This window comes from Chiloscyllium plagiosum, unplaced genomic scaffold (genome assembly GCF_037043375.1).
Source record: "Chiloscyllium plagiosum isolate Xiang-an unplaced genomic scaffold, Cpla_swu_hap1 HiC_scaffold_23, whole genome shotgun sequence".
In the NCBI taxonomy this organism is placed as follows: Eukaryota; Metazoa; Chordata; class Chondrichthyes; order Orectolobiformes; family Hemiscylliidae; genus Chiloscyllium; species Chiloscyllium plagiosum.
The window spans coordinates 55243605-55257747 of NW_028270161.1; the positions used below are offsets into that span (position 1 = coordinate 55243605).

The 14143-nt window shown below is 48.7% G+C and overlaps 1 protein-coding gene across 1 annotated transcript in view; it reads right to left on the bottom strand.

Moving 5' to 3' along the window:
* The window catches only part of bcat1 (branched chain amino acid transaminase 1), a 77104-nt gene that overhangs the window by 29206 nt on the left and 33755 nt on the right, over window positions 1-14143 (bottom strand). Inside the window, exons 4-7 of the mRNA XM_043713391.2 lie at window positions 13032-13142; window positions 10277-10396; window positions 8785-8948; window positions 3593-3735 (exon numbers count right to left, since the gene is read on the bottom strand). Coding sequence (XP_043569326.1) covers window positions 3593-3735; window positions 8785-8948; window positions 10277-10396; window positions 13032-13142 — 538 coding nt within the window. The remainder of the gene's footprint in view (window positions 1-3592; window positions 3736-8784; window positions 8949-10276; window positions 10397-13031; window positions 13143-14143) is intronic.

Here is a 14143-nt window from a genome sequence, read left to right on the forward strand (position 1 = left end):
GCTTTAACAGGCAAAAAAAACTGCCACGGAACACCTCAGCAGATAATAGGACAAATGGTCAAATGTTTGGCCACACAGGCAAGCTTTCAGGAGGACCTAACCGAGAGAGAAAGGTAGAGTAATGGAGAGTGTTCGGTACAGAGTTAGAGATCTAAAGACCATGAAAGGGGAGTATGCATGTTCTCCCCATGTCTGTGTGGGTTTCCTCCAGGTGCTCCGATTTCCGCCCACAGTCCAAACATATGCAGGTTAGGTGGACTGGCCACGTAAAATTGTTCCATAGTGTCTAGGGATGTGCAAGTTGGTGGATTAGCCATGGGGAATGCAGGATATGGTAGGGGCTGGGTTGGGGTGGGATGCTCTTTCGAGGGTCAGTGCAGATTCAATGGACTGATTGGCTTCTTCCTGCACTGTAGGGAACTCTGACGCTATGAAAGCTGAGTGCACAATTACCAATGGAAGAAGAGAAGAGACTGGGACGTTTGAGGGCAAAGATTGAAGGAATGGAGAGATTATAGAGACTGAGAGCAGCAAGTTCAGGGGCAGACCTGAAAACCTGTTGAGGAACTAATAACAAACGGAGGGCAACGAGTATAGGCAGGTGGTGAATGGGACTTGGTTCAACACAGGACAAGGGCAGCAGAAAGGTCAGCTCAAAGTGGGAGCCCATTGGAAGCACTTTGTAAATGATGCAAAAGCATGAGTGGGGGTTTCCGAAACAGCTGGCCTGGGATTGGAGTGTAGATGGACAATCTTCAACAAGGAGGAGTCTTGGTAACTGAGAGCATATTATGTCAGGGGTTCAGCTCGCAATCACTTAGGATGCCTTGATTGCGAACAGTCTGGTTCAGCCTCAGACAGAGTCCTTGGAGGGAGGAAGTGGGGATGTGACCGGTGACGAGAGAAAGAACATTGTGGCCACGGCTGGAGACAATGGCTCCAGTGAAAGACCTCAGGAAAGCAATGCCATCACTGTTTCACTGCCAGGTCTGAGTTCACCAGCACTGCACTGTGCAAGCCCCTGGGAATTACAGGAACTGCCTTCTTGAGCACCCTCCAACCCAACAGAAAATCATTTAAAAACAACCGGAATTCCCAACACATTGTCTCACCTTTCTTTCATTGTGGGAAAGAAAACAAGAAATCACAGGAGATTCACTCTTTTGACAACACAGTGGTAATTTATTTGATTGCAACTCATGGGACGTTGCTGTGTGAAAATTTCAACAGTGACCACGGCTTCAAATTAAGATTAACTCTAGGCATGATGGGAGGTGGCCTGGGATCAGGAAAGGCGCTACATCATGAAAGGCGGCACGGTGGCACAGTGGTTAGCACTGCTGCCTCACAGCGTCAGAGACACGGGTTCAATTCCCGCCTCAGGCGACTGACTGTGTGGAGTTTGCACATTCTCCCCGTGTCTGCGTGGGTTTCCTCCGGGTGCTCCGGTTTCCTCCCACAGTCCAAAGATGTGCAGGCTAGGTGAATTGGCCATGCTAAATTGCCCGTAGTGTTAGGTAAGGGGTAAATGTAGGGGTATGGGTGGATTGCGCTTCGGCGGGGCGGTGTGGACTTGTTGGGCCGAAGGGCCTGTTTCCACACTGTACGTAATCTAATCTAATCATAAACGTATATCATAGAGAGAAACATGTTAGGGCACCTCCTATAACCTGCAGAAAAGCAAACCGTCACACAAGCCCTTCATCGGCTATATTTTATTTTGACAATCCTTTTACTCCAGCATTGATAGAACAATTGTCACATGTTTCTCATTAAACCACAGAGAGCAGTCAGCTCACAAGATGGGTGCTGGAATATAAGCAAAGAAAAGAGAAAAAAAGAAAAGAAAAAAATATATAACCAGGAGATTAGAATCTTAAACGAAAAGAAGTAATCTGCTAACAGAAACAGAACTTAGTATTAATTTCTGTATTACCACAACTAGGTAAAGGATTTCAGCTCTGAGACAATTACATCCTTATCTTGCATCCCTCACCGATTCCATTTGCAAAGTTTTCTCTAAAATCTTTTGCAGTAGGATTAGAGAATATATTCGTGTGCCTGCCTGGGGAGGAGGAGCAACTGGTGTTCCATTACAGGCGCAGCCCAAAGTGAACATCTGAAGGAGACCTGACAACAATAATTCAGACAGGTCCCTCTATGCTTCATAAGATTAAACCGACTTCTATTTACTTAATGATATCTCAGTTTGGGTAAAGTAAATGATTGCATACATATCAGGAAATGTACCAAAAACAAGCTGCAGTTGGTAGGGAATCACATTTATTAGAGAACATCCTCCTCATAAAGTGATCAGGCAAACTCCATTTCCTTTACTATGTATGAAACTACACTGGAATCTCTTTATATTCATCTTGAAGAACTCTGCAGTCTCAGAATTAAATCTCAATTACTTCTCGGGTACCTGAAATAATTCCACAGAGGCCGCTATCCCGTCACCAAATCACACGCCTTTTACTTACATGTGGAGGTCCTTGACACTGATCCAGCTCCCTCAGAGCTAGCTCTCAGAATGAGCTGAACCCTGACACTTCTGTCAGCTGGGGCTCCCTGACTGGACCAGATTAACAGCCCCAACTGGGGAACTCACATTCTATGAGATCCACGTGGTTGACCTTGTTACAATCGCTACAGTGTCAAGGTATGGGGACCCAATGTGAAATTGGCTACAGGTCAGCCATGATTGGTCTGAATGATAAAAGGGACTGAATAGTAAAGGGCCAAGAGATGGAATGGCCTTGTCCAGTTCCTGATATAAGGTCAGGTTTCAGGTAGAGTGTTAGCATTTCTCTACTTACCCTCAACAGGAGCCACATAGGTCACCTCTTGCCATGTTGGTTCGATGCTGAGCTAATTCTGCAACTTACTCAAAAGGATGTTTAACAAACAAACATGGTGGCATTCTCCTGCCAATTTCTCATGCCCAAGCCAACGTCTTATGCTTCCAACGGCTGCAGTCCCAAAACTGAGGAATACTGTTCATGTAAACACAGTCAGAGCCACAAAGCATCAGACTGGACCACTATTCCAGTGCCAACCTTGATGCAGTGGTATCTCTCTGGGACTGACGCCTTAGTGCAGCGACGGAGTTGTGCAACAATTCCAGAGTTGCTTTCTTTCAAACGATGTGACAAGCCAAGCCCTCCCAGGATGTAAAAGATCCCATGAAGACACTAACTGTCCATACCCCTGAGCCAGGAGGCCTGAGAGCTATGTCATAACGTGTCTGAATAGGTCGATTAGAAAAATATCCTGTGGCATCATTTGAAAGAGTTGGGTGGGGAGGGGCAGTTCTGCTGGCCAATAATTATCCCTCATCAACAATGTGAAGGTATGGTCAATGGTTTGTAGGATCACACTGTGCACAAATGGCCAGCCATGTCTCTTGCAGTGACTGCATCTTAAAAAGTACTCCACTGATTCTGAGACAAACTACAGTTGTGGAAGGTGCTATGTAAATGCAAGCTCATTATGCTCCTTCCTTAATAATATATCAGTCGATGCATTAGGTCCACAAAGCAAAAACTAGATAATGCAAGTGGAAATGAGCTCAGTTTCTGTTATACCGTACCTCCATTCTCATTTATCCAGTAAAGAAACAGGTTCATGGTCCCTGCTTCCGTTATATTGTGTTCGTCTCCATAGAGCCACAAAACCTGTTGACACCCTGCAGCCAAGGCTTCAGATTGTGCATAAAGTGAGGCACCATAGTTTCTAAAAGAAGACAGAACAGTTAGAACCGAGCATGCTGCTATAAAGTTGCTTCCTGCTCACAGTGGCTTAACGAGAAAAAGCAAGATCCCAGTTTGAACCTGTTGTAGAATCATAGTGCCATACAGCACGGAATCAGACCTTTTGGTCCAACTCATCCATGCCGACCAGGTTTCCCAAACTAAACTCATCCCATTGACCTGCATGTGGCCCATATCCCTTAAATCCTTCCTATTCATGAACCTGTCCAAATGCCTTTTAAATGCTGTAACTGAACCTGCATCTACCACTTTCTCTGGCAGTTCATTCTACATACGAACCACTCTCTGTGTGAACAATTTAACCCTGAGGTCCCTTTTAAATCTTTTGTCTCTCACCTTAAACCTATGCCCTCTAGTTTTAAACTCCCCTATCCTTTGGAAAAGATCCAGGCTATTCACCCTACCTTCATGGATTTTATAAACCTCTATAAGGTCATCCTTCAACCTCCTCCACTCCAGAAAAAAAATGTCCCAGCCCATCTAGGGTCTCCTTATAACTTAAACCCTCCACTGCTGGTGACATCCTTGTAAATCTTTTATGTGCCCTTTCCAAATTAATAATATCCTTCCTATAGCAGGGTGACCCAGGCCCTGGGGAACAAGCCTAGTTATTAGTAACACCATGGCTGCCGAGGCTGAGATATGAACTCCTTTCCTTCTGAGTCACAAGGCTGAGATTCAAGTCCCACTCAAGGCCATGAACGATATAGGATTTTGCACGACCACCGCACATCTTGCTTCAATGTGTAAATTCGGCAGCCAGTAATGCATTCAGTAAACTCCAAAAACAACCAAGTGATAGGAACCAGTGTGCTTTTCGTGGTGTTTACTAAGAGATGGACAATGGCCAGGTTCCCAGAAAGAAATCCCCTGCTCTTCTTTGAAACAGAATCCACGGGATTTCTTAGATCGATCCAACAAGCAGACAGGGTGGAGGTTCAGTAAACAGCAGCTCTCAGTGTGGCTCTGGAGAGTCAACTCGGGTTTTTGAGCATAAGCCCTGGACTGGGACTTGAACCCAGAGCCTTATGACTCAGGGATAACAGAGAATTCAGTACTCAGCGCAGCACTGAGGGAGTGTCGCATTGCCCAGCATGCTGGCCTTTTGGACACAGTAATAATTTGAGGCTCCATCTGTCTTCTCAGGTGGACACAAAGGATTCCCCGGCACTTTTCCAAAGATTTTGATTTATTATTGTCACATGCACCTAGGTACAGAGAAAAATTTTGTTTTATGTGTAGCACAAGTAGGTGAGGGATAAGCGCAGCAGGTCAAGCTGCGCTTTTCCAGCAACACATTTTTAAGCTCTGAAGCCCAGCATCTGCAGTCCTCACTTTCTCCAAGGTGAGGGATGAGGGATACAATGTTACAGCTGCAGAGAAGCTGCACAAAGAGCGAGATCAACATTAAACTTAATATTTGAGAGGTCCATTCAGAAGCCTAACAGCAGCGGGGAAGAAACTGTTCTTAAACTTGTTGGTCCGTGTGTTTAAGCCTTTGTATCTCCCAACGGAAGAGGTTAGAAGAGATTATAACTGGGGTGGGAGGGGTCTTTGACAACATTAGCTGCCTTCCTGAGGCAGTGAGAACTGTAGATAGAGTCAGTGAATGGAAGACTGGTTCGCATGACTGACTGGGCTGTGTTCACAGCTTTCTGTAGTTTCTTATGGTCCTGGGCAGAGCAGTTGCTGAACCATTCTCCCTAGTATTTTGGCCAATAATTATCTCAGACCCAGAATCATACTCAACATGCCATCTGATCAGTAACACACTGATATTTCCGGGAGCTTGCTATGTGTATGTCGGGTGCTACAGTAATCAGGCTTCATTGGCTGTGAAGTACTGTGAGACAAACAACAATCATGAAAGACACTATATAAATGTAAGTCTTCCTGTTTTACTGCTGATCAAGGTTGGTAAAGGAGCCATGGAAATACTGAGAATGGCAGGCTTCAGGTGAAGGAACATCAGAAAACCATGACAAGGATATTGCTGCCAGGGTTAGAGGGTTTGAGCTGTAGGGAGAGGCTGAACAGGCTGGGGCTGTTTTCCCTGGAGCGTCGGAGGCTGAGGGGTGACCTTATAGAGATTTATAAAATCATGAGGGGCATGAATAGGGTAAATAGACAAGTCTTTTCCCTGCGATGAGGTAGTCCAGAACTAGAGGGTGTAGGTTTATGGTGAGAGGGGAAAGGTTTAAAAGGGACCTAAGGGGCAATGTTTTCACACAGAGGGTGGTGCGTGGATGGAATGAGCTGTCAGAGGAGATAGTGGAGGCTGGTACAATTACAACATATAAAAGGCATCCAGATGGGTACATGAATAGGAAGGGTGTAGAGGGATATGGGCCACATGCTGGCAAATGGGACTAGTTTGATTTCGGATATCTGGTCGGCATGGAGGAGTTGGACCGAAGAGTCTGCTTCCGTGCTGCACATCTCTATGACTCGGTGAACCAAATGCAGGGAGTGATATGCAACTGCACTCACCCTGGTTAAATGGTGTACAGGTTTGTATCGGGGTCAGAATAGATTCAAAGAGGACAAGATCACAGGGTCTTGGTGCACTGTTGCAATTGTTATGAATCTGATTTATGCCAGATTCCACTGTCTTCCATTATACACACTTGTTCTGACTTGTTCCCTCTATTCCCTTCTCCCTCAATCCCCGAATTGCACTTGTTGCCTAGGAGCTGTCGAGGAGAAAGTGAGGTCTGCAGATGCTGGAGATCAAAGTTGAAACTTTATTGCTGGAACAGCACAGCAGGTCAGGCAGCATCCAGGGAACAGGAGATTCGACGTTTCGGGCACAGGCCCTTCTTCAGGAATGAGCAGAGAGTGTTCAGCAGGAGAAGATAAAAGGTAGGGAGGAGGGACTTGGAGGAGGGGCGTTGGAAATGTGATAGGTGGAAAGAGGTCAAGGTGAGGGTGATAGGTCGGAGTAGGATGGAGGCGGAGAGGTCAAGAAGAAGACTGCAGGTCAGGAAGGCGGTGCCGGGCTGGAGGGATCCGGCTGAGACAAGGTGGGGGGAGGGGGGATGAAGAAACTGGTGAAGTCCAAGTTCATCCCCTGCGGTTGGAGGGTTCCCAGTCGGAAGATAAGACGCTCCTCCTCCGACCGTCGGGTTGTTGTGGTTTGGCGGTGGATGAGTCCAATGACCTGCATATCCTCGGTGGAGTGGGAGGGGGAGTTGAAATGCTGTGCTACAGGTTGGTTGGGTTGGTTCATCCGGGTGGCCCAGAGGTGCTCTCTGAATCGCTCCGCAAGTAGGCGGCCTGTTTCCCCAATATAGAGGAGGCCACACCGGCTGCAGCGGATGCAGTAGATGATGTGGGTGGAGGTGCAGGTGAATCTGTGGCGGATATGGAAGTTTCCTTTGGGGCCTTGGAGAGAAGTGAGGGGGGAGGTGTGGGCGCAAGTGTTGCACCTCCTGCGGTTGCAAGGGAAGGTGCCGGGAGTGGAGGTTGGGTCGGTGGGGGGTGTGAGTCGGTCGACTGGGAGCAGATGCGGCGGAGACGAAGGAATTGGGAGAATGGGATGGCGTTTTTACAGGGGGCAGGATGGGAGGAGGTGTAGTCCAGGTAGCTGTGGGAGTCGACCGACTCCCACAGCTACCTGGACTACACCTCCTCCCATCCTGCCCCCTGTAAAAACGCCATCCCATTCTCCCAATTCCTTCGTCTCCGCCGCATCTGCTCCCAGGAGGACCAGTTCAAAATACGTACAACACAGATGGCCTCCTTCTTCAAGGACCGCAATTTCCCCCCCGACGTGGTCGACGGTGCCCTCCACCGCATCTCCTCCACTTCCCGCTCCTCCGCCCTTGAGCCCCGCCCCTCCAACCGCCACCAGGACAGAACCCCACTGGTCCTCACCTACCACCCCACCAATCTCCATGTACAGCGCATCATCCGCCGTCACTTCCGCCACCTCCAAACAGACCCCAGCACCAAGGATATATTTCCCTCCCCTCCCCTATCAGCTTTCCGTAGAGACCACTCCCTCCGCGACTCCCTTGTCAGATCCACACCCCCCACCGACCCAACCTCCACTCCCGGCACCTTCCCTTGCAACCGCAGGAGGTGCAACACTTGCGCCCACACCTCCCCCCTCACTTCTCTCCAAGGCCCCAAAGGAAACTTCCATATCCGCCACAGATTCACCTGCACCTCCACCCACATCATCTACTGCATCCGCTGCAGCCAGTGTGGCCTCCTCTATATTGGGGAAACAGGCCACCTACTTGCGGAGCGATTCAGAGAGCACCTCTGGGCCACCCGGACGAACCAACCCAACCAACCTGTAGCACAGCATTTCAACTCCCCCTCCCACTCCACCGAGGATATGCAGGTCATTGGACTCATCCACCGCTAAACCACAACAACCCGACGGTCGGAGGAGGAGCGTCTTATCTTCCGACTGGGAACCCTCCAACCGCAGGGGATGAACTTGGACTTCACCAGTTTCTTCATCCCCCCTCCCCCCACCTTGTCTCAGCCGGATCCCTCCAGCCCGGCACCGCCTTCCTGACCTGCAGTCTTCTTCTTGACCTCTCCGCCTCCATCCTACTCCGACCTATCACCCTCACCTTGACCTCTTTCCACCTATCACATTTCCAACGCCCCTCCTCCAAGTCCCTCCTCCCTACCTTTTATCTTCTCCTGCTGAACACTCTCTGCTCATTCCTGAAGAAGGGCCTGTGCCCGAAACGTCGAATCTCCTGTTCCCTGGATGCTGCCTGACCTGCTGTGCTGTTCCAGCAATAAAGTTTCAACTAGGAGCTGTCTCCTTACTTTCCATGTTCCTGCACTCGTGCTGCCATCCTATCCCACATATCTATCACTCACACATTTCCTTAGCCTGTCCCGGATTTGTAAATGTACCCCCATTCGTGCCTAAGAATAGAAAAGCAGAATGTGCGATGATGGGTGCAAACTACGTGGGGGTCATTTGGAGGCATTGTAAAGGGCTGTTTAGGTGTTCATTGTGGGCTACTATTGACGTACATACCCTCCGACCTTGCAGTCCCCCGTTCCTCCTTTCCATGCCCGGACATATTTCGGATCTGCCCAAAGGGACACGGAGTCCAAGGTCCCCTTTGAGAAATAAGGTCCGACTGGACTGAGGATCACATACAGCAACGCTTTTGTCGTTATCTTCAATCCAAGAGAAGGCTGCGATTCAAAGTGGAAAGTGAGAAGGAATCAGCAGGAGCTAAAACACAGCCTTCAGCAGCCGCGTCACCCTAACCCTCTGGATCCATAGTGTTCCCATCCTGCGGGATTGTGCTGGAGGCTCCCAGAAGTTAGAGATTCATTCAACAGGAAACGTTCCGGGAGGGGAAATCATTGGGACCTCCAAAACAAGAAGGGGGCAGGATAGCGAGGTTTCTTGCGATACCACCCAAAGAGTCAATGGATAGCCAGACCCACTCCTGCTGATCACAGCAGCTGCCACTCCACCTCTCCTTTCCCCCAGCTACATGAAGCCCCGAGGGGGCATTAACTATTGGAGATGGGACAGCTCCAACGGGGAAACCATGGTGACAGTCTCCATCCGGGAAACCATGGCGACAGTCACCAACTGGGAAACTATGGGGACAGTCTCCATCCGGGAAACCATGGCAACAATCTCCAACTGGGAAACCATGGTGATGGTCTCAATCTGGGACACTGTGGCGAGTCTCCAACTGGGAATCATGGTGAGCTCTCTGCCACAAAATGTAGGGAATATATTCCATTTGAACCAATCTAGGGTCAATCGATGTAAGCAATGGTGGGGGTGGGCACCTTGCCTCAACCTAACTGAGCCCATCTCCCATAGTCCACAACCTGAAAAACCAGAAAGGAGTCTTATCTTTTCCCCAATTAGACCCTGTGAAGGGAGACCACTTGCAGCAGTCTCTATGGCCCAGAAGCCACCAGTTTCTGATGGACTTCAACATCGCAGCCTGCAATTCACTGAGGGGTCTCGCCACTCAACGTTCAATGAGCTAATTGGAGCTCCATCCAGCCACACCTGCAAACACCGCACAGCCTGGTGCATCTACAAACAGATGTCAATGCGCGCTGCACGACAGCATGTGCAGATTGTACATAAACAGAGCTGGAAAAATGTGAATTTACATCCCAACATTTGGCAGGCAGTGACCTAATAGTATTATCACAAGGCTATTAATCCAGAAACTTGGCTAATGCTCTGGGGACCTGGGTTCAAATCCCGCCACAACTTGGATTGAATAAAGATGTGGCAGAAACGCCGGTCTGGTTCACTGATGTCCTTTAGGGAAGGAAACTGCCGTCCTTGCCCACCCTGACTCCAGACCCACAGCAATGTGGTTGACTCTCAACTGCCCTCTGGGCAATGAGGAATGGACAATAAATACTGGCCCAGCCAATGATGCCACAGCCTTTGAAATGAACATAAAAAAAAAGACACAATTGCCCTTGACCATTCTCCAAAACACAACACACGCAGCCAGTCCGATTTCAGGTATTCTCACCTCTGTTCCGATGAAGACTGGTCGGATGTAGAGACTGGCAGCATTTGAATATGGAACCCACTCCCTGTCTATCTCCACCAGCTTCCTGATGCACTCCAACAGCTCGTTGGGATCAAAGATCTAGTAAAGGAAAGACCTCTTCAGACTGAATTCATTTGGTGCAGAAACCAAGTCGGGAAACTATCGCTAAAACTAATCAATAACTGCTGGTATGATTATTGTCCAGTGTAGATAGAAGGAAGCCTGGCCAATGTTACCAAACATGGCTTCAAAGATTGAAGATTTTAACTGCTACCGTCTGCACTTAATATCCACCAGGATGTTTCCAATGTAAAAACCTCTGGTGGAAAACGGAGGTTCTTGTATGATAACCCATTTGGGCTGAATAGGAGAAAGTGAGGACGGCCGATCTGGAGATCAACGCCGAAAAGTGTGGCGCTGAGAAAGCACAGCAGGTCAGGCAGCATCCAAGGAGCAGGAGAGTTGACATTTCGGACATAAACCCACCATCAGGAATGGGGTGGCGGGTTACGGAGGAGGTGGGCAAGGGGGGTGCTAAGATATAAACAGGAGGGCGGGGGGACGGAGGGGAATGTAGCTAGGAATGCAATAGATAGACGAAGCTGGAGGGTGAGGGTGATAGGTCAAAGCGGACGGTGGAGTACTTAGGTGGGAAGGAAGATGGACAGGTAGGACAGATCTAGAGGGCGGTGCCGAATTGGAGGGTTGGATCTGGGATGAGGTGGGGGAGGGGAGATGAGGAAACTGGTGAAGTCGACACGGATGCTGTGTGGTTGGAGAGGCCCAAGGTGGAAGATGAGGTATTCTTCCTCCAGGCATCGGGTGGCTTGGATTCGGTGGTGGAGGAGGCATAGGACTTGCATATTCTTGGTGGAGAGGGACAGGGTGGCGGGGTTGTTGGGTGCGTGTGTCCCAGAGATGTTTCCTGAAATGCTCCGCAAGTTGGTGTCCTGGCCCTCCAATGTAGAAGAGACCACTTCTAGAGGAACGGACACAGTAGATGAGGTGGGTGGATGTGCAGGAAAATCTCTGCCAGGTATGGAAGGAACCTATGGAGACTTGGATGGAGGGGAGATGGGGACATGTGGGTGCAGATTTAAAACCTCTTGCAGTGGCAAGAGACCTTGGACTGGAGGTTCACAGCTCCTTGAAAGTAGAGGCGCAGGTAGGTAGGTTAGTGAAGAAGGTGTTTGGTAGGCTTTCCTTTATATGTCAGAGCATCAAATATAGGAGTTGGGAGGTCATGTTGCAGCTGTGCAGGACATTGGTTAGGTCACTTTTGGAATATTGCATGCAATTCTGGTCTCCCTGTAAGAGGAAGGATGTTGTGAAACCTACAAGGGTTCAGAAAAGATTTACAAGGGTGTTGCCAGGGTTGGAGGATTTGACATATAGGGAGAGACTGAATAGGCTGGGACTGTTTTCTCTGGAGTGTTAGAGGCGACCTTATTGAGGTTTATAAAATCATGAGGGGCACAGATAGGGCAAATAGACAAGGTCTTTTCCCTGGGGTGGGGGAGTCCAGAACAAGAGGCCATAGCTTTAAGGTGAGAGGCGAAAAATTTAAAAGGGACCTCAGGGGCAACTTTTTCATGCAGTGGGTCGTGCGTATATGGAATGCCAGAGGAAGTGATGGAGGTTACTGCAATTACAACATTTAAAAGGCATCTGGATGGGTACATGAATAGGAAGGGTTTAAAGGGATATGGATCAAATGCTGGCAAATGGGACTAGATTAGGTTAGGATATCTGGTCGGCATGGATGAGTTGGATCAAAGGGTGTCTTTCTCTGTATATCTCTATGACATATCCAGTGCATCACATACTATAGCTACCTCCATCAAAAGACTGTGCATGCTGGGATTCAATGGGAGCTTTCAAGAAGGTGACAAGTTTTTGTTTAGAAAGATGTCTGGGAAAACGTGACTAACAGGAGTTGAGGTACAAATTGGATTGTACCATTGTCTGAATGTCTACGCCTCACGCTTTGTTGTCAGAAATGGTGCCACTTGGAATTTGGCCTAATGGCCATTCCTGGCGCCAGGGTGGTATCTGCAACTTCCTGCCTGTATGTGGCACAGGCAAAGAATTATTTGAGCTGTTTGCTGCCACCAGTCCTTCATTGACTATACTGTATCCAAAGCACGTCTAATGATCAGTGGTAGTGGACAGACAGCACTGGTGAGTCTAAACAGAATGGGAACTTGTCTCAGTTAATGTTTTTATGCACGATAGCAATAAGTGCAGTTTACACAACTAATCTGGCAATGATTACTAAGGACTATTTGGTATTGCACAGAATACAATACCATCTGTAGAATTCCTTGTCTTAATGTATAGACTGTTAATATATTCGGATTGGGTGGAAGAATTGCAACATTCAACGTCAACTCTTTCAGAACAATTACCTTATGCAACAGCTACCTAATGCACCATGTCACGCAAGCAAGAACTTGAGCTCTAATGAAAGCTCTATTTGCTTGTTACAGCATGTGTGATTTGGTTGCATTACTGAGGTACACCACATTCAAGGCATTGACAGTAACCGGTCAGTGCAGGTAAACCGCTGTTGCATGTCGCTGCAACGTTGCATGGATGTGCAGCCGTGCAGTGACCTGAGAAGTCCTGGAGGGGTTTGTTCTGTCATTAAGACCATACGTGCACAGTGCAAATAAACTGAAAGGGACGGCAACTGGGGAAAGTAACAGGCAACAATAACAGTCTGTGTACTCACAGGTAAACAGGCTCGAATGGCCGACTGCAGCATCCTCTGCATATTCAACATGGGTCGGAACAGGCGAATCTTATTATCCACTCCGCGGTAGGCTTTCAGCCCTTCAAACAACTGTGAAGAGATGGCAGGTGAAGCAAGAGGTCATTTCATGCAACTCTCTCTGTCAGGTGATACCACAGTTAGTTAGCAAAAAGAAATCGCAGTTACTGGTGAATCCCACATTTGCATCCTTCACTGTAAGACTGCACTCTGCGTTTAACTGGTGAGTGAACAATGCACCGGATCGTAGCTCAGTCAATATTCCCTCGTCTCCTGGCCAACCTCACAGAAGCAAATTCACCGCCACCCTTGCTGCTAATTCTGGGATCCTCCTGTGGATCACCAAGTGGCCACACATTCCCACCCTGCGTGTCAGAAGTGGCAGACTGGCTGCTAAACGTGGGGTCACTGAGAGTCCCTCAGCACTGCCCCTACCCTCAGGACAAAACCGGTGGTTTTCCCCTCCAGGGCAATCGACATCCTTCCTGAGGGAGCATCTGGAGGATTTCCTGCAGTCCTCCATCTACCCTAACCCCACCAACATCCCCATGGCACCACCTCCACCAACCTCCAGTCACTGACTGACAATCTCCACCAATTTAACCACTCATGCCAATCATTTCCCCACCCTTAACCTTGACCCTTTCTCCTTCCAGGTACCCCAAGTGGTGCAGCCTGGCCAGGCATGGGAGGGACGTCAGGAAGAAACAGATGATAGCAACCCAGCACCATCATTTCATCTCACTGCATTGCAAAATCCGCAGCTGTTACATGCAAGCTCAGTCAGAGATAGTGTGGAACGACAGCAAAACTCCAGTCCGCCTGCGTTCTCAGTGCACTGCCACACCACTGGAAGACCGAGGCAAACATTGGAGGGCAGGAGAAATGGCTGAACTGCCTGTCCCTTCGCTGTCTCCAACACCTCTTCAGCATCTCTGGGCAGGTCAAAGTCAGCAACTCGAAGCAGGCTAGGCAGTCTTATGCAGAAGCTGTGAAGAAGACAGCGAGAACTTCTCTCAGCCCCTGCCACACTACTCCTGCAACTTTCACCAACGACAAAAAGCAGCAAACAG